General features: G+C 38.7%; 2 protein-coding genes across 2 annotated transcripts; one reads left to right on the top strand and one right to left on the bottom strand.

The window, feature by feature from the left end:
• Positions 1 to 1,525: 1,525 nt before the first annotated feature.
• rasgef1bb (RasGEF domain family, member 1Bb) lies at positions 1,526 to 13,668 on the top strand. The gene is made up of 14 exons (XM_084104692.1): positions 1,526 to 1,827; positions 5,276 to 5,456; positions 5,560 to 5,682; positions 7,581 to 7,718; positions 8,071 to 8,292; positions 8,420 to 8,494; positions 9,123 to 9,215; positions 9,486 to 9,588; positions 9,685 to 9,764; positions 10,787 to 10,882; positions 10,968 to 11,063; positions 11,147 to 11,270; positions 13,058 to 13,130; positions 13,255 to 13,668. The coding sequence occupies exons 2-14, from the start codon at positions 5,283 to 5,285 to the stop codon at positions 13,274 to 13,276; spliced, it is 1,419 nt and encodes a 472-aa protein (XP_083960818.1). The 5' UTR covers positions 1,526 to 1,827; positions 5,276 to 5,282; the 3' UTR covers positions 13,277 to 13,668.
• A 319-nt stretch (positions 13,669 to 13,987) lies between these two features.
• prdm8a (PR/SET domain 8a) lies at positions 13,988 to 17,973 on the bottom strand. Its single transcript, XM_084105450.1, has 4 exons — positions 17,904 to 17,973; positions 17,632 to 17,826; positions 16,253 to 16,460; positions 13,988 to 15,931 (listed from the first exon to the last, which is right to left on the bottom strand). Exons 1-4 carry the CDS (start codon positions 17,904 to 17,906, stop codon positions 14,937 to 14,939), a joined length of 1,401 nt encoding a protein of 466 aa, XP_083961576.1. The 5' UTR covers positions 17,907 to 17,973; the 3' UTR covers positions 13,988 to 14,936.
• Positions 17,974 to 18,736: the final 763 nt, after the last annotated feature.

Raw genomic sequence — 18,736 nt, 5'->3', positions numbered from 1 at the left:
AGCGGTTCTTGGTGAAATGCCTGAAATAGGGACTGCTCTTTAAATAACAAAAAAAGATTGCGCCATTGACTTTAGACCAGGTTTCAGTTGGTCAATGGCGCAATCTTTTTTTGTTATTTAAAGAGCGCATAAATAATATGCACCTATAGGCGGGTCCACAAGGCGCATACACTTTGTCCCGTAGATGGTCTGCTTGTGCGCTTTAACCTCTCGCACGAGCAGTTCAGTTTTCAGCTTGCAAATTCCATCATGTAAATAGTGAATCCGCCAAGTGGCTTTTAAAGGGAATGGGAAATGAGAAATGAGAAATGCACTTAGATCGTTAAAATAGAGCCCAGAGTGTTTAGCATTTTAGCACTGCCGGTTCCCTCGTCCTGAAGCGGTTTTTGGTGAAATGCCTGAAATAGGGACTGTGGAAAATGCTAACAAGCGGCTAAATTGGCCCACAGTGGTTGTCGAGGACATTAAACATCAGGAAAAAAACCATCTACACATTAGTTTGCTCTCACAGCCTTGTTGTGTTTATGCTCTTGCAAACTATTCTTACTTTCAGGGAAAATGTTTTCAATAAAGACTGAATGAGTTGTCAGAAGCTTAGTGATGGTGATGTTGAAGTCATGTGATCATGGTGTAGTTCGTTTATAGCCTATGTTTAGCTTTTTACTTCTGGCAATTGAATTTAGGCTTTAAAAGTTAATTTGTGAACATTATCATGATGAACAAAACGTGTACGAATCGTAAACTTTTGTTGGCCACATAGCTTTTTTATGTATTTAAAGCCTGTGGAAAAATTATATGGGTTTGTCAAGGGAAGCAGGGTGAGGGTAATGCTAACTTCTGGGTTGGCCTACAAAAATACTTCTGCCCTGCAGCACTCTATTCTCATAATTTCAATAAGCACTAATTTCAAATAAGGACTTAATATAATATAATTTAACATATTATAAATACATTCACAGGCACGGTACATCCACCATGTTGCCTAACAATTTACTGAGGTGTTAAAAAACCGTACATTCTTGGTTGCAAACTTACCTTTTATATGTTTTTGAACTTATGATGGCTCTTCAACTCTCTTCAGGAGAGTGATTTGCACACTTCAAAATCTCACTAAATGCAATAAGCATTCCAGGTACTGTTTTCACACTGAATTTCATGAATTCTGCGTATTTACATCCTCATTTGATGACACTTGGCGCAGGCATTACTTCAGCCATACGTTTGAATATCATTTGGCTTAGTTTATGCTCTAAATTATATAATTATACGCTGTACGTAGTTTATAGCCATTCACAGAGCCAAAATGAACAAATATGCATTTTTGAAAATAAAAACAAGAGAAGGGTGTGTAGACAGTCGTTGCAAACTTGAACCTTCAAAACAACCAACTAGTGGTTTGAGCGCGTCTATGAAGTTGACGGACATCGTCCTGGCCAATAAGATCACTCGGAAATTTCAATTTGCTGCTTCCTGCTTCTGATTGGCTAGTCTTTCCTTGTGGGCGAGACCGCATTTTCCGGTTTTCCTTCTTAATGCTCTCGGTGTAACAGGAATTCGATATTAGTTTCGCATGTTCGCAATCTGGATTATTAGTAAAACAATGGAGACCATCGATCATCACGAAGCATTGGTTTGCGCTACGTTAACAACGAAGTGATTATCTGTATCGCTCGCAAAAGAAAGATAAGAAGACCTTAATCTGCGACCTTTCATTGGAAGAAAGCAAACTTGATCTGGGGTGTGCACGCGTTTTGGAGGCTTTTTGTTGGACTTCCCTGGATATCTCTATCGCCAACATTCTTTTATATTTACCTTTTTAATTGTGTGGTGAGTTTACAGCGTTCTGCAAATCACTGTATTTCAAAAACTTTTAAAACGACTGTGTCAGGCTGCCATTGTTTGGTTAATAACTCTTGCTTTATTTACTTACTGAATGTGTGCAATTAAACAATACACGTATCGTTCTAAAACCGAGTCTTCAGTTCGCTGAGTTTAACTTACTTGTTCATATTTAATTCTGTTCCCTAATAACACTTTTCAGATGTCAGGAGTTTTTTCTCTTCTAATGGGTCTGTTTGAACTTGTTTTCGTTTCACTTGTGTTGTTCATACATGTGTAAGAGTGACTACACACACAGTCCATCTGTGGTTTTCAGTCTGGTCTGATGAGTCAGTCAGTGCTAAGTTAGTTAGTGAAGGGCAGATTCGTGTAATTACACTGACTACTGCCCGTCTGTTGTTTACCATCTCCTTTCTCCTGTTTTCATGAACTGTGTATTTTGTGTGTTTCTGATGTCCCGTTTTTTCAGTTCTATCAATGAATGTGACCTGTTTCAGAGAAGCTGTTGCAATAACGTTGTTTCTATGCTTCTCTTGGGAAGTGTCACATTTAAAGGAGTATTTCATTCAAAAATCGAATTACTTCTTCCTCCTCATGTTGTTCCAAACCTTGTTGAACCCAAAAGAAGATATTTCGAAGAATGTTAGTAACCAGACAGTTGACAGCACCCATTCACTTCCACAGTAGGGATTAGGGAAGAAAAAATACTATCAAAGGCTACCATCAAACTGTCTGGTTACCAACATTCATCGAAACATCTTCTTTTGTATTCAGCAGAAGAAACTCATACAGGTTTGGAACAACTTCGGGGTGATTAAGTTTTCATTTTTGGGTGAACTATCCGTTTTATCTTTTTAAATACATTTAAAGTCAATGGTGACTGACTCTGTCATTCTGCCTAACATCTCGTTCACTCTTCCATTTGAGACACCAAAGTCACACAGGTTTGGAACAGCATGAGGATGAGTAAATTATGACAGAATTGTAATTTTTGGGTGAACTAACCTTTTAATGATTGATGAATAAGCAACAAGGAAAAGCACGAGACTCGTTCAACAGGGAAGATTCACACGCAACATGGTTGGTCAGTGAGTCACTGTTGTCATAGAGATATCAGTCAAATGAGGGATTTTTGGGTAGGTTTAGAATTTAGGACGATTTATTTTATTCACAAGCATGTCTGTATTGTTTTATCTTATAAATGAACAAACACTTCTTCCTTCTGTAGTGTTTTCTAACCTGTCAGCCTGTCATATAGGATGCGTTGTAGATGTTGACCTCAATAAGGAGATCAGTGGTTCAAGAAAAGACTCCTGCCATTAAACCTGCTTGACCACAGGTCTCTTCCTTAATCCAATAACAGTGTTTAGAGTTAAGAGTACACCTGGAGCTCTACAGTTTGCAGAGTATGTTGAGAAATTGCTTTTTTTTTTTTTTTAACCACCATCCCTTGTGGCTGGTAAATGGCTTTTTGTGTTTTGTTAGTTAGTTTGTTTTCTCCAAATTCAAATATATAAAATAAATTGAAATATCACAGATTTTTTTTTGTAGGCCTACAATAGATTTGTGAAACAAATGGATTTTTTTTATTTAAATTTTCACATTGTAAATATCTGGGGCACTTTTATAACTTTTAGTGACGTTTTTGTTAGGGGTGTGTAACTGTTCTCGGTAAAATATCAAACCGTACCGTTCGGCACGCACTTGCACCGCGGTTCATCTCAAATCTGATGATGCAAACGCATCTATATGGTTTGTTGAAAATAAATAAAACAGACAGTTAGGCTAATGTATGTTTCTGTCGATGGATATGCATTCTGGCTTCCCCTAAACTTTGTTCAATGTGAGTGCTGTCAGGTGACACCTGAACAGCACACGTTGCTTACTTTAAACTACTCATTTTAAAACTTGCCAATTTAAACATTCGAGGGCAAGACGTAAAGAAGCACACGCTGTGAGAAGATTTGTGTACGCTCATTCGAAGCGCGTTTCAGGGTACGTTTACACAACAACAATATGCTTAAAACGGAGACGTTTTTTCCTTTGAGTTTTCCGCGTACAGACGACAACATTGTCAAAACGATCCCCATTCACAGGAATCCACAGAAATGACTAAAAACGCTGTATTCTGCTGCCTGCCAGGCCATTAGATGGCGATGAAACACTATAGACTGAACACGTAATACGCATGTGCGTGACGTTATGTTGTTTACACGGAGAACGTTTTCAAAAACTTGTACTTTGAAACCGTTTTCAAAAGTTTGCATTTTCAGGCACTCAAAACTCCGTTGTCATGTAAACGAACGGCCAAAACGAATAAAAAGTTAGTTGGAAACGGTGTCATGTAAACACTAGCTCCACAGACAGCACGCCAATACTGAGTGTTTCCCCCACACAACAGGATTTCTGATCGTTAATATTCAACATGTTGGATAGGCTATTTACGATCTTAGATCAGTGCTGCCCGGTGCAATGATTCAATCACTCTTAAAACACATGATCACACCACAGAAAACATCAAGATAGGAACATCAAGATAATCTGGACTTTACCTAGGATTGTCGGAAGGGGAGAATTGGGCCCAAAATCGGTTTTGACTTATGTTGACCAAGCAAATGTTAGCTTGCTTTCGCTACAGAAGTTAATTGCAACTTTTTCTCACAATTCTGACTTTTTTCTTGTAATTCTGAGTTTATATTCTGCAATTCTTATCCATTTATCTAACCTCTGGATTGCGAGGAAAAAGTCAAAATTGCGATATATGAGCTTGATCCTTCATTGCAAGTTTATAAGTTCAGTGCCATAATGGGAACATTAGATTGATTTATTTCAACAGTGACATTTTACGGTTTCCATCCAAGATTTAATCCTTCAGTAACAAAGCTGTTGTATACATCACAGCACCTGCGATACCCTTTTTTCTGTTTTTGGGAGCGAGCTGTGTTTACTATACATTAACAATGTAATGTAAGGTGGGAAGATTAGCAATGAGTTGCGTTCCACTCTTCACAAAGCAATAAAGAGAATGTTTAAAAAAAATAAGTCAGAATTGCAACTTTATCTCACAATCCTGTCTTTTTCCTCAGAGCTGATTTGATGTATAACCTCGCAATTCTGAGAAGAAAAGTTAGAACTTTTTTTTTCATTCTGTGGTGGAAACAAGCTTCCAGACCATCCAACAACAACTTTGTACCCTCACAATATTGTAAATACGTGTAATACATCAACTTTTATCTAAAGCTGAGTAGTTTTCCCATTACAGGTGGTCATGTTGTTTTTAAATGCTGCCCTAAACAATGTATGAATCATTGTGTTGGTGTATATAAGCTAATATATAAACTGCTTGCATGTTCCAGCATTCATCTGGTGGTGGGTGTTCATTTCACACCTTTCAGAGAGAGATTGCAACTTTCTAACTGACTGTTTTCATCCACAGGTCCAACATGCCACAGACAACTCCATATTCAAGCAAATTCAACCCTAGCACTGCTTACAGTCACAGGCAGCCTGTGGAGGAGAACTATGGGGGTTTGCACTATCGTGATAATAAGCTTGTGTCTGGCTCTCTGGAAGCCCTGATACAGCTCTTGGTCCCTACTGTGGACTATTACCCTGACGTAAGTATACACAGCCTTTATACTTTCCTACGATAATTATTATAATCTCTCCTTGCACAGTAAATGTCAAATTTGATTGACGCTTGAGATCTTCTTGTTTCAGAGATCATACATTTTTACCTTCCTACTAAGCTCCCGTCTCTTCCTGCATCCGTTTGAGCTCATGTCTCGTGTTTGTTACCTCTGTGTGGACCATCACAGGGTGGGCGACCCACAGACGGATAAGGTACGTGCTGTAATTTTAGGAGTGGACAGTATGACTAAGATGTTATATCACCACATGAGTATTTTTACATCACAATATTCTTATCTTGGCTGAAAATGCAACTCTGATGTATTGCATAACCATGTGGTAATGTCTGGTTTTGGACAATCCAGTGAATTAAACAAACTTCACAAGTGAAAGGTACTTGATGGACCAAAAGATAATACTATTCATAACAAATGAATAAGTCTGGCATCAGTGCAAAAACGGCTGCACATTATGTAACAATTAAACAAAAAATTCAAAAGAGTCACACATAATAAAAATGATTACAGCCACATTTATCAAAAGAGTCACACATAATAAAAATGATTACAGCCACATTTAAACCATGTTTAATATAGCTGATAATAAACACACCTGTGTGACAATTCATGAATCAGTTCTATATTAATATGCCAAATTGAAAGCAAACACCACATCTACAGACACGAGGAGCGACACAACGCTTCATAACTAAATCAATCCCATTAGGGGTGTGCATCTTTGGGTTCATAGTAGGGTTATTATAGTTAACTGAATCTAAAACTAAAGAAGTTTTTGTTGCTTGATCAAATATATTTTTAAAATAACTGTTTTCAGGTAGTTGCAAAGGCAACATTTCTCATTTTCATTTAGCTTAAACTGATGTACTAAAATAACTAACTAAAACAAAAATGTATGAAAACTATAGTAGAGCTGCACTATCGTTAAAAGATTGTGATCTCATATCAAACACCCACACGATCTTATTCCCAATGACAACGATTTGCCTGCGTCTATTAAACCTTTGACAAGTAAAATCACAGAAAACATTCAGATCTGTGTTTGCCCTGCCGCTGATCCAGAGAGAGCAGTTATGTATGAAACCACTTAACAAAAAGTCTTTTCAACAGTTTCATTGTTTCTGTGTTACAATAATTCATATTATCTCAGAAGCGCTGGGATAAAAGTTTATAGTTCTAAGATATAAACACTGATATATATGGTAGTGATAAAAAAAAATCGCCTTTTAAAAAGTGACTTGATGCTTCAAATAAAGATTGTATCATTATATTGTTACACCAGTAGGTGGCGACAAGTGACTGTTAAAAATTTATTTGTCATTGAATCATTCATCCAGTAATGAAACAAGTGAAGTCTTTGAGTGATTTGAATCATTCATTCAAACCGATTTGAAGGAAAAAAAAATAAAAATCTTAAAATTCAATATTTTTAAATGGTGCAGGAAGTAAATTTGGTTAAAAAAAAAAAAACTCTAGTAAATTGCTTACTTTGTTTAGTTTGTCTGTTCAGAATCTTGGAAAAATGAATTGAATGATTCTCAATTTATCCAGAATCATGCAGCTCTACTATATTGACTTTTTGTTGTTTTTTTAAACATAAACTTGTAAAAAAGACAAACACACTCAAAATTACTGAAACTGTAACTAAAATTAAAAGAAAATATAAAAATAGTCTCATTTAAAATATTAATATAAACTATAATCATATCTCCATCACTGGTTCGTAGCAAATTCCTTCAGTTCTGATTTTCAATTCAGCATATAGCATAACCTTGAATTAATCGTTGCATGAAGAAAACAGGCTCTCCTCATGTAGTCCTCAAACTTATGTATATGTGTGTGTACGTATATACACAAATCTAATTACTCCATGGATACACCATAGTATAAATTGTAAGCAGAATCTCTACTAATTAACTTGTTTCTTTCTACTGTTGCATGCTATATATACACCATCACGCCACCCAACCCTACTGTGACATACACACCTGTGCATGTGCACTTTACTAAAATAAACCACGCTTCATCATTATTGATGAGTGTTTAGTAGCTATTACCTGCAGACTGTAGATGATTCAGTGCTTTACTCAACAGAAAAGAATTCGGGAAATGGCACCGAAAATCGTGCAGCTTCTCACAGAATGGACCGAGACCTTTCCGTACGACTTCAGGGATGAGCGCATGATGCGCAGCCTCAAAGAGATAACCCACCGCCTCGCCTTCGGAGACGAGGTCAGTCGAGATGATGTCATAATAGTGATGATCTAGCAGAAATCAGGATTGCATCATGTTATTGTTTCTGTCAACTGAACTGAATTTTTAATGAAGTCTGACTAAATTCTAAATGGCTTTTGTATGAATATATAAATATATTGGATAACAGCATGACCTGAGTTTGGAGCCAAATGCAAATGCGTTTGCGTATTATTGGATTTGCATGTACGTCGTTTGGCTCGTATTTCCTTTTTGCACAAGCTGTGACATCAACAGCACGGCTTACAGTTCCCAAATGTTATTTTTGGCTACAGATATGAATGGGTATTTTAGTGCTGACGTTGGAAACTGTTCTGTTGTTTTTGACTAGCTCTCACGGAGGGCCATGCAGAGACTCATCCAGCGCCTCTTACGCAAGCTGACCACCCTCGGACAGTACGAAGAGTCACTGGCGACATCCAGCGCCGCCGCCGCCATGGACCGACCGGTCGCCCTGAAGTCCAAGCAGCAGTTAGTACGCAGAGACGAGTGCGTTTTGAACCTGTGCGATGACCCTTTCATTTTCGCCCAACAGCTGACACACATCGAGATGGTGAGTGGCAGTAAGCTTCAAGCTGATTGGCTGTCAGTATTGATGTTTTATGATATCCGCATGTAATATCAGTTTCTGTACTTTATGGATTCAGTCTTCAAGCTGCTCTCATGTTTTTCATATGTAGGAGAGACTCAGCTTTATTGGCCCTGAAGAATTCGTTCGAGCGTTTGCTCAGAAAAGGCCCTCAGACAACCATAAGGTAAGCCCGTCACACATCTGTAGTTTAAGGGTTAGTTCGTGCAAAAATGAAAATTCTGTCATCATTTACTTACACTTACGTTGTTCCAAGCCCGTAAGACCTTCGTTCATCTTGGGAACTCAAATGAAGATATTTTTGATGAAATCTGAGAGATTTCCCTCCATTGACAGTCTACACAACTACCACTTTGACGCTTCAAAAAGTTCATGAAGAGATCATAAAATGAATCCATGTGAGGTTCATTCTCGTGTTACGCAGCAAGTTTGAGCTTCCGCAAGAACCAATGAGGTTCATTCTCGTGTTAATTAATATGGATTAAACCCCTCAATTCATATGGATTAGTTTTACGATCTCTTTATGAACTTTTTGAAGCGTTGAAGTGGTAGTTGCGTAGCTGTCTATGGAGGGACAGAAATCTCAATTTCATCAAAAATGTCTTCATTTGTGTTCTGAAGTTGAACGAAAGTCTTACTGGTTTGGAACGACATGAAGGGGAGTAATTAATGACAGAATTTTCTTTTTTGGGTGAACTAACCTTTTAAAGATTACTTAAAGTAAAGATGTAAAATGGCCACAGATAAGGATACTTGATTACTTTCAATGACACTTTTGAACTTTTATTCTTCAGAGTTTCTTCAGCAAAAGAAAAACAGGTAACCTGGAGGCTTATGTTGAATGGTTCAACAGACTGACCTACCTGATAGCCACAGAAATTTGCATGGTGAGCACACTAGTAGGCGAAAATCTTATCTTTTGATGTTGACGTCAAAGGTTGTGCAACAACTGTCACATTCATAATTCTGCATATCTTGAGCCTGTGCAGTTCATTTAGTTTCTTTTGAATGATCCAATTGTATTGGATTGCTACTTTAATTCCAATGCCAAATCTGCATTCTCAAGCAAAACCAGTTGAGAAGCACTGCGTTATGTAGTTGATTTCTGTGGTTGACAATCTTTGACAATATGCTGCCCTCTGCTGGTTCGTTTTCAGCCGGTGAAGAAGAAACACAGAGCAAGAGTGCTGGAGTTCTTCATAGATGTGGCACAGGAATGCTTCAACATCGGCAACTTCAACTCATTAATGGCCATCATTAGTGAGTACATACATTGAGTTATATTGTTATTCATTAATTTATTTCACTATTTACATTGAAGTGATTTTACATTATTAACAATGTTTTACTGTGTAGCTGGGATGAACATGAACCCTGTATCCAGACTGAAGAAAACCTGGAATAAAGTCAACACAGACAAGTTTGACATCCTGGTGGTAAGGAAGCTGCTATGAGGAAGAGGGAAAAATCCCAATAGTCTGAGACCATCTAATTTAACCTAGAAATATTCAACATTTGAGATGTTGGCAGTTTTTTTTAAACAAAAGAATAAGATGTATTTAAAGAGGACCTGTTATACTTTTTTACATGTTCATCTTTCTTTAGTGTGTAATGTTGCTGTTTGAGCATGAAAAAGGTCTGCAAAGTTACAAACACAAAGTCACTCCAAAGCGAGTTCTTCTCTATATCAGTGCACAGTTTCTGAACGCCTCCATTGTAGTCTTGAATTTTCTTCCGGGAATGAACGCGTCACAATATTCCTCATTTAAATAATTCCCAGTAATAAGTTATTGGCGTATGCCGTGTGGTTGATGTCAAGTGTTGCTAGCTGAGGAGAAATGCATAAGTTAATCATGTTTGGCTTGGTCCCCTCAAAGTTGCGTTGGGATTTTCTCCTCAGCGTAAAGGTTGAGAGGCCCATCTGTCACTGTTCCATGTTCATAGAATTAGTTTGTGGAGTAAATATACATGTGTGTTTACACAGCCTTTTAAACACTAACGTCACGGATAGTTCCTGTAGTGCTGGTTTAGAGCTCAATTAGTTCCTCCAAATAGAGTTCCTGGAACTAAAATCGTTCCTAGTTCCTGCGGTGCCAACACGCCAAAATCCGGGTTCTAGGAACTATGAAAAGGTTCCTCCGGTGCGAAAGCCCCTATAGAGACCGGTACTAAACAGAGCGTTACTGCAACAATGTTAAATATGTGAAAAATCATGTTTTTTTTTTTTTTTTACATTCAAGCATGAAATTCATTTTATAGTAGACCCCAGAAAAAGGCATAAACTGCACTCTTTCTTGGTCACTAATCTAATGAGTAAGTTTGTCACAATGACTGTGTAATTTGAATTCTATTAGAAAAATGTAAGCCTTTTCAAAAGTGGTCTCAGACGTTTGGGCTTTAAACTATACAGATTTTTGTTATGTACATGTTCATTTTACTGTTTGTTTTGTTGTTTTAGCACCAAATGGACCCATCTAGCAACTTCTACAGCTACCGGACTGCCCTGCGTGGAGCAACTCAGAGGTGTAGTACAGCACACACAAGCCAAGAAATGGTAATTTTGTGTTTTAAATTCACATTTTCATGCAGACCTTACATTTTATTACATTTTAATTAAATGAGAATTTCTTGTCTTTTAGATTGTTATTCCATTCTTCAGCTTGTTCATAAAGGATATCCACTTCCTCAATGAAGGCTGTGTCAATAGATTACCTAATGGCCAGATAAATTTTGAGGCAAGTTGGCATGTAATGCTAATACTGTATCAGTTGTAACCTTGTTGCTTTAATAATAAAATATCCCTTTACTCATTTTACAGAAATTTTGGGAGTTGGCCAAGCAAGTGAGCGAGTTTCTGTCCTGGAGGCAGGTGGTCTGTCCTTTTGAGAGGGACAGGAAAACCCTGCAGTATCTCATCAGCGCACAAGTGTTCAATGAAGATGGTGAGCAGTCACTCTTTCCTACTTACACTTAAAGGTGCAGTAAGTGATTTCTGAGAAACACTGTTGAAAGTGGATTGGGCAGCACAACACACTTGTAGCCAATCAGCAGTAGGTGGTGTGTCCACCTATGATGGGGGAGGAGAGAGTGAGCCAATCAGCAGTAGGGGGCATGTCCACTCATGATGGGGGAGGAGAGAGCCAATCAGCAGTAGGTGGTGTGTCCACCTATGATGGGGGAGGAGAGAGTGAGCCAATCAGCAGTAGGGGGCATGTCCACTCATGATGGGGGAGGAGAGAGCCAATCAGCAGTAGGGGGCAAGTCCACCTATGATGGGGGAGGAGAGAGCCAATCAGCAGTAGGGGGCAAGTCCACCTATGATGGGGGAGGAGAGAGCCAATCAGCAGTAGGTGGTGTGTCCACTCATGATGGGGGAGGAGAGAGTGAGCCAATCAGCAGTAGGGGGCAAGTCCACCTATGATGGGGGAGGAGAGAGCCAATCAGCAGTAGGGGGCATGTCCACTCATGATGGGGGAGGAGAGAGCCAATCAGCAGTAGGGGGCATGTCCACTCATGATGGGGGAGGAGAGAGCCAATCAGCAGTAGGTGGTGTGTCTAACTATGATGGGGGAGGAGAGAGCCAATCAGCAGTAGGGGGCGTGTCCACTCATGATGGGGAGGAGATAGTAGGGACTTTAAGCAACAGCTGCGAATGGAACGGCTACGGCAACCGGAAGTATGCTGTCACACCGCCGTAGCCAAGAACGTAAAAAATCCCTAAGCAACCGTAAACAGGACAGCGCAACGCGCCATTAATTCATTTATTAATCAATCGTTAAAATTAGCTTAAGTTTAAAACATTTTAACACATTATATAAAAGACTAGTGGTACAATCATAATCTGATGCAATTACAATGTCATATGCCATAAAACATAACATTTATTTACCTAATCTCTCACGTTGTAGCGACTCCGGCAAATCAGCTGTTCTCCCGTAGTAGACCGTTACATTAGAATGTCGCAAAGTAGCAGTTAAATTCACGCATGCGCAATACAACGCCAGAATGCCGTTGCCGTTCCACCAGAGGCTGTTGCTTAAAGTCCCTATTGAGCCAATCAGCAGTAGGGGGCGGCGTGTCCACTCATAATGGGTGAGGAGAGAGAGCCAGTCAGCAGTGGGGGGGCGTGTCCACTCATGATGGGGAGGAGAGAGAGAGCAAGAGGGAGATTTGAAAAAAAGTTGTTGTTTCTGCTTCATACCAGAGTAACATTGGTTTTTGCTTTTCCACAGAACCAAGATATGCTGTTGTTGTAATGTTAGTTATAGTAACACGTGTCTTTTTTTGTGTGTGTGTTTTTGTCAGGAGCTGCTGTGCTACTGGCAACTAACAACAAACTCTTGCTTGTATATACACTTGTGTTCTATATCGTCATCTTTGCTTTATTTTTTGCGAAGCATTATCTTTCTTCGCTTTAGCTATGATAAAGAGACTTCCATTTTGTTCATTTTAGGGTAGGGGTGTGTTTGTTTGGGATGATTTTAAATATCAACAGTTTTTCAGGAATCACGTACTGCACCTTTAAGAGAACTAGATAGTGAAATGGCTGTAGGTGGTTTGACAATCACACACCAGTATGCAAATAAATACAAGAAAAAGGACCAATTACCATTCAGTATGCAAATATTACAATAACGTCATACTACTTTAATAAATATGTTTGTGCATAAAGCAGATCTGTGTGAATTATTTGGGTTTGCGTAATGATTGTATTTTTGTTGCGTTACAGAGCTCCAGCTAGCTTCGTACGAGAGTGAAGGTCCTGAAAACAACCTGGAGAGGGACACTCGCCGTTCGCTCAGGTCTGAACTCTTTTCCAAAAACCCTTGTTCCAGACATTCAGTTGTCATTTTTAAATAACAATGATCTGCCACTAGTGTGTGTGAAGGCTCAATTTCATTTGGCTTTTGTTTCTCATTCCTCTAGGTCGTCCCTTAGTAGAATGTGAACGGTGAATTTGGGATCGTGTCCTTACACACGGACTGATGGCACTGAAGACTTTGAAGGACTTTTATATTCATTACACTTTTCTGTGGTTTCATCGCTGAAATTGAGGCTGGATTCTCATTGTAACAGTAACACTATGCTAAAGGAAACATATTCATCTCATTTACCTCAAGTACCTTAATGAAATGTGTTGCTATACGCTATAGATCTCCTGGGTGAATTAAGAGCATGTCGCTGGCTGACCTGTTCTATTACATTGTTTTTGTTTGTTTGTGGTAAGTGGTATTAATAGTTTGTGAACATATTTGTTACAATATTAAAATCTATTTTTGTGTGTATTACAGTTTAATGTGATCAGTGTACATGTTTCCCTATAAAGGATCAATGAATTAAGCTGATTCTTGTGTGGTCTCTTTTTCACACTTCATTCATACAGCATTTTTATTATTATTATTATTTTTATCTAATTTCTTTTTAGTTTTTGTATGCATAAGCATTATTCGTTTGTTACTGTAGAGATGGATAGCAAGTAAACAAGTACTCGTGCACCACCTAGTGTCCAGCACTATTGCTGCAACAACTTCTGGAAGCCAATTTAGAAAAACTTTAAACCATTTAAATACACGAATTCAACGAAAGAATCTGTTAGTGCCTTTTAGGATTCTTTCACAAAGAATTTCAAGTTTAATGCTGTTATATGAAACAAATATTTGCAAAAAGCAAAACATTTTATTTACAAGTACAATAAAACAGTGATGACATTGGAATGTTTCTGGACAGCATGAATTTGTACCATTGATGCTTTCAAATGGCATTTATTTAGCAGCTTCTACTAAATAAATCAGTTTACAACACAAAGGGGCATGAAATGTAAAATACAGTGTTATTATAAATAGGATTTTATTATTTACCAGATAGTCGCTCAATTTTGCCGGATTTTATAAAAGTTTATCATACATTTAAAAAAACTATCAAATCTAATAATAAGACCTTATGTAGCCCCGCCCCTTTTCAGCACTGCGCTCGTTGTGTTCTGTCTTCCAGTTTGTATTTCCACAGCTTGAAGGTAAGATCTTACGGATTTATGAATGAACCGCTCGTTCGATCTTCTACTACAATGCTCATGACAACTTTCATGAACTCTACAATAAATAAATCCACTTCACCTGCTAATTACTCTTCGACAGCGAATATACAGAGCTACTGCAAAAACAGAAGTTCAAATACCAAATTCTAAAGATACTGCGCGCTTGTTCCTCTGCAGCAGAAGGTCAGCCTGGATCTGGCCCACATCTGGTGCATGTTGAATCCAGATGTGGCCTGGATCTGGGCCGACACTATGTTGCTGTCTGGGTGTAAATATAAGTCGTAATGTTTAGTGAGTGATGCCCCTGGGTAAGTACTGAAGTTTTCACTGAAATTCATTAGGCCTAGAACAAAATGAGTAGACTACACTCAGAGGACCTAGTGGACCTCATTCACATTCCCTAATCCCTGATGATGGCATTGACCAATGCTAAAATATAAAACAATGCTTCACACTTAATGAGAATTACATTTCAATTTGAGGTTGATATTTAATATATATTTTTGAAAAATATTTAAAAGCAATGCTTATTTTGGTAGGAGGAACAGAACTTCTTTTTTTTTTTTGCACGAACTTATGCATGAGCGGTCATGTGACGTGACAGGTGATGACGCTCTCTGAACGCTTCCTTGCATATCGGACACTTCAGCCTCTCGTCCTTGTGCCTCGGCTGCTTCTCATCCGTCATCGCCCTCTTGTGGTGGGACCTCATGTGTTGCACCAGGTCTGATGTCATATGGAAAGAAATGTTACATTTAGCACACCAGTTTTGCGGAGGTAGACCAAGAGAAGATAGAGAGGGAGGCACTAGCGTCTGCAAAGGTTGCTGCAGCCGGGAGGTCTTGGGCCAAAGGTTTGCGCTGGGAGGAAGAGAAAACTGTTTGGGAAGGTCCTTATATAGCAAAGCAGAGCCCTGGAGGTTGAGTGGTATAAATCTGGGGAGGATAGCTGTCCGGTTAGGGGTGGTGTAGATGGAAAGACTGGCTGGCATCAGTGGGATAAGTGGTGTGATGCGTGGAGGTCGCGTGAATGCGCTCTTCCTGTTCTTGTCACCTGGAACATCACACGAACCTCTAGTGGAGAATACAGGCTTGGTCGCTATTGTCATAGGTTTTAAATCCTGCCTGTCTGGGTCTGTCGTGCTGTTGTCATGGCTTTGTGGAGGGTTAGGGTTAGGGTTACAATTTCGTCCCTCGCTGAAAGACTTTTTGCTGGCAGACGACCAGGAATGTCTATTCACTCCATCAACACAAAACCTTTTCACGGATACCTTTTCATCTCCATGGCTGTCAAAAGATGACGGTTCGCCATCACTCTCATCTGTGTCTGATTCAAGAGAACGTCTTCTTTTACTGCTCTTTGCATCTGCGGATCGATTTTTTTTGCAGTTCTCCAGCTCTCGGGCTAAGTTGTGGAAGTCTGTGGTAGGTTTGCTACTCAGTGGATGAATTTCTGGGATGGTGAGTTTCTGCGAAAAGCATGTAGGTTTCTCCGTGCAGAAAAATCTCTGGTGTGCCGATAAAGGGAACTCAAAGAGAAAGCTCTGTTTGCATTCAGAGCAAATGAAACCTTAAAAAGAGAAAGACAGATAAAAAGTCAATTTACATTCATTTCAATGAAACATTTAGGAATTAATAGTAGGTTGTGACAAGTCATTGAATCGTTCATTTAACCATTTCTTTCAATTACTCTGATATACTCAGAAATTAAACAAGTAGCTTTGAGTCACTGAATCATTCGTTCAACTGATTCATTAAAAGCACTGATGCACTCAGGAATTAGTCACTGAATCATTCACTTAATCGATTTGTTCAAAAACACTTATTCATTCTGAAACCAAACACGGCATTCAATAAAATGCAGTTCTATAAATATATAATGCATTCATACCTTTTGTTTTCTTTTGCTCTGTGCTGAGACCAAGCAGTTTGGCTAGATCTCTCCCATACCAAGCTAAAAGCTCAGTGTTTTCAGGAATATCCTTTATGGCTCTGAAACATAGATGTCCGTTCTTCATAAATGCCTCTAGATTTTGTTCCTCTGCGTTCCTAGCCGACTGAATCATCTGCAGACATTCGCTGGCCGCTGATGGGTCGATCTGAACAATGCAAAAGAACATGTCCTTTAGATCTGAAAATTCACGCATTTACATCAAATTAAATCCAATTTATTTGCATAATTTATAATAGCATATGTGGTAGATCGTTGTCACGTGGTGAAATGGCCACAAGGGCAATATCTTAGTAACTTTAAGGTTTTCTTTCCAAATTACAATCACAAAAATCCTGATTTTCTCTAGCAGTGGTTTTGTACTTTGCAGGTTCAAAACTTAAAGGTACACTATGTAACTTATTTTTGTTCGAAATTAACAATTTTTTAAATAATGAGTAAATACATCAATCCTTCTTCCAAAACATATTTTTGTCTTACTCTGATTTACTATGGTAAGCCTATTATAAGTGTTTATATTTTAGATCTGACATGATGGTTTTCACTCGCCCGTGCACATCTCGTCATATTCGTATTTGAAATGTTGTAAAAGCATTTTTATTACTCAACAGGTAAGTTGCCATATGTGTCTCTCTAACAGATTTTGTTGTAAAGCATTATATATTGTGAAGGGTTATTTCATTATGGTTGTTGTAGTGCTGTGCTGAAATTCATTTTCAAGGAAGGACTATTTTTTGTCTGTTAATGGCTTTATTACACACAGCCGAAGCACATCCAAAACAATCATATTTTTTATAATAGCTAGGAAAACACTGCACTGACATACATTCAGACAAGAGCCAATTATATAACAAAGGAAGATTTTAATAGATTGTAATATTTTAATCTTTTTTTATGTCAGGTCAGAGGAAGTTGTCATGTGCTTTATATGTTTTTTTTATTATATGTTTTAAATGTAATTATTCCAAAAACACTTATTTAAGTAGGCTATTATTTCTACTTGTTAATTTCTACTTATTAAAGTACTTTTATATATATATATAGGCCTATTGGTTACAACAGCTTTTAATATTTGAAAAAGACCTGTTATTTTAGATAAAATAGTTTAAAGGTAAAGTTTTCAAATGCAAAACGAGGTTCCCATGTGCTGAATGAACGGTATATTTTACCTATAGGCAATAATAATGGAAATTCCATTAGATAGCCAAGACCTTAGGGTATATGTCCTATACACTGTATATAGCCTAGTACAGAAATTATTTTTCGTGTAAAAGAGTGACAAAGAGTGATGTCAAGTCATATTCAAGCGCGCAAATTACCTGGAGCACGCAGGCAGTGGCGCGTCTGTCGGCGCACTTGCAGGCGATGAACGCGACGCTGTCCCACAGGGAGGTGTGTGTTACAGCACAGGGACCGAGCACAGCTCCTGCAGGCACGGCTCGAGAGGCCACGACGCTGCTCAGCGCGTTTCTGAGCGCTGCGTCCAGCAGAGAACGCGCGCTTTCCTCGGGACCCTGAGACAACACTTTCAAAATTAAATTCATTTTCTGTATGTTTTTATAGAGTGGATTTTATCATAAACGCATCTTACCATTTTAATCCACAGCACAGATAAAATCCTCTCCGCAGAGTCCTGACTCCTGATCCCACTGGATGCTCTGGGCAATGATTCTTAAATTATTATAAGTGCAATCATTTATCTGCGGGAAACAGTGACAAGACTCCGCCCCGATCCTTCTGACCTCTGGTCCCTCTGTGCTCTTATCCCTAACACGAGTCGTTCTGGGTCAGTGTCGCTTTACATGGATGTGTGTGCCTGATCTTGGGCTCAAACGTCTAACCTGACATTGCTGAGATGAGCTCATTACTGTCATATTAACAGCAGCGCGCTCAGGCGTTAATGATCACTCAGTGCTGCAGGCTATTATTCACATTCACATACAGGCCGAGGTGCTCTATCTATCTATCTATCTATCTATCTATCTATCTATCTATCTATCTATCTATCTATCTATCTATCTATCTATCTATCTATCTATCCTTAATGCGTGTATGTGTTCATTCATAAACAAACACATAAATAAAGAGATAAGGTACAACTATAAAGCAAGCTTTTGTTTAATACCCCTCACAAAAATACTGTGGGATCATGATGCTGGGATTCATTTGCATGTCTGGTTCAAGTACAAAACACCATGGTAATAGGACATGTTACTTTCTAGTGCTTCACGTGTTCAGATTTACTCAGGGACAGTAAAATAAGTAAGTATGGGTATTTGGCGTGCTGTCCGAGGAGAGGGCTGCGAGCTCGGTATTTTGGTTATGTTCTAGGGCGCCCCCTTCTTTCAGTTTCACTGGGTCCCCTGGGGGTCCAAACACTAAACCGCCCCAATTCTAATCTATGGACCCCCTAAAACCGCAGGG

This window comes from Abramis brama (genome assembly GCF_963993115.1).
Source record: "Abramis brama genome assembly, chromosome: 25".
NCBI classification, from domain to species: Eukaryota; Metazoa; Chordata; class Actinopteri; order Cypriniformes; family Leuciscidae; genus Abramis; species Abramis brama.
The sequence above is the reverse complement of the archived record's forward strand: the minus strand, read 5'-3'. Positions and strand labels throughout refer to the sequence as shown.

What these genes read in the sequence shown, in the direction of transcription:
- rasgef1bb (XM_084104692.1), top strand. Translation starts at nt 5,283, where the DNA reads ATGCCACAGACAACTCCATATTCAAGCAAATTCAACCCTAGCACTGCT. An exon ending in ACAAGTTTGACATCCTGGTG is followed by an intron (nt 9,765 to 10,786) that starts GTAAGGAAGCTG and finishes TTGTTGTTTTAG; the next exon opens with CACCAAATGGACCCATCTAG. An exon ending in GACACTCGCCGTTCGCTCAG is followed by an intron (nt 13,131 to 13,254) that starts GTCTGAACTCTT and finishes TCATTCCTCTAG; the next exon opens with GTCGTCCCTTAGTAGAATGT.
- prdm8a (XM_084105450.1), bottom strand. An exon ending in CCACTGCCTGCGTGCTCCAG is followed by an intron (nt 16,461 to 17,631) that starts GTAATTTGCGCG and finishes TGCATTGTTCAG; the next exon opens with ATCGACCCATCAGCGGCCAG. An exon ending in AGAGCAAAAGAAAACAAAAG is followed by an intron (nt 15,932 to 16,252) that starts GTATGAATGCAT and finishes TCTCTTTTTAAG; the next exon opens with GTTTCATTTGCTCTGAATGC.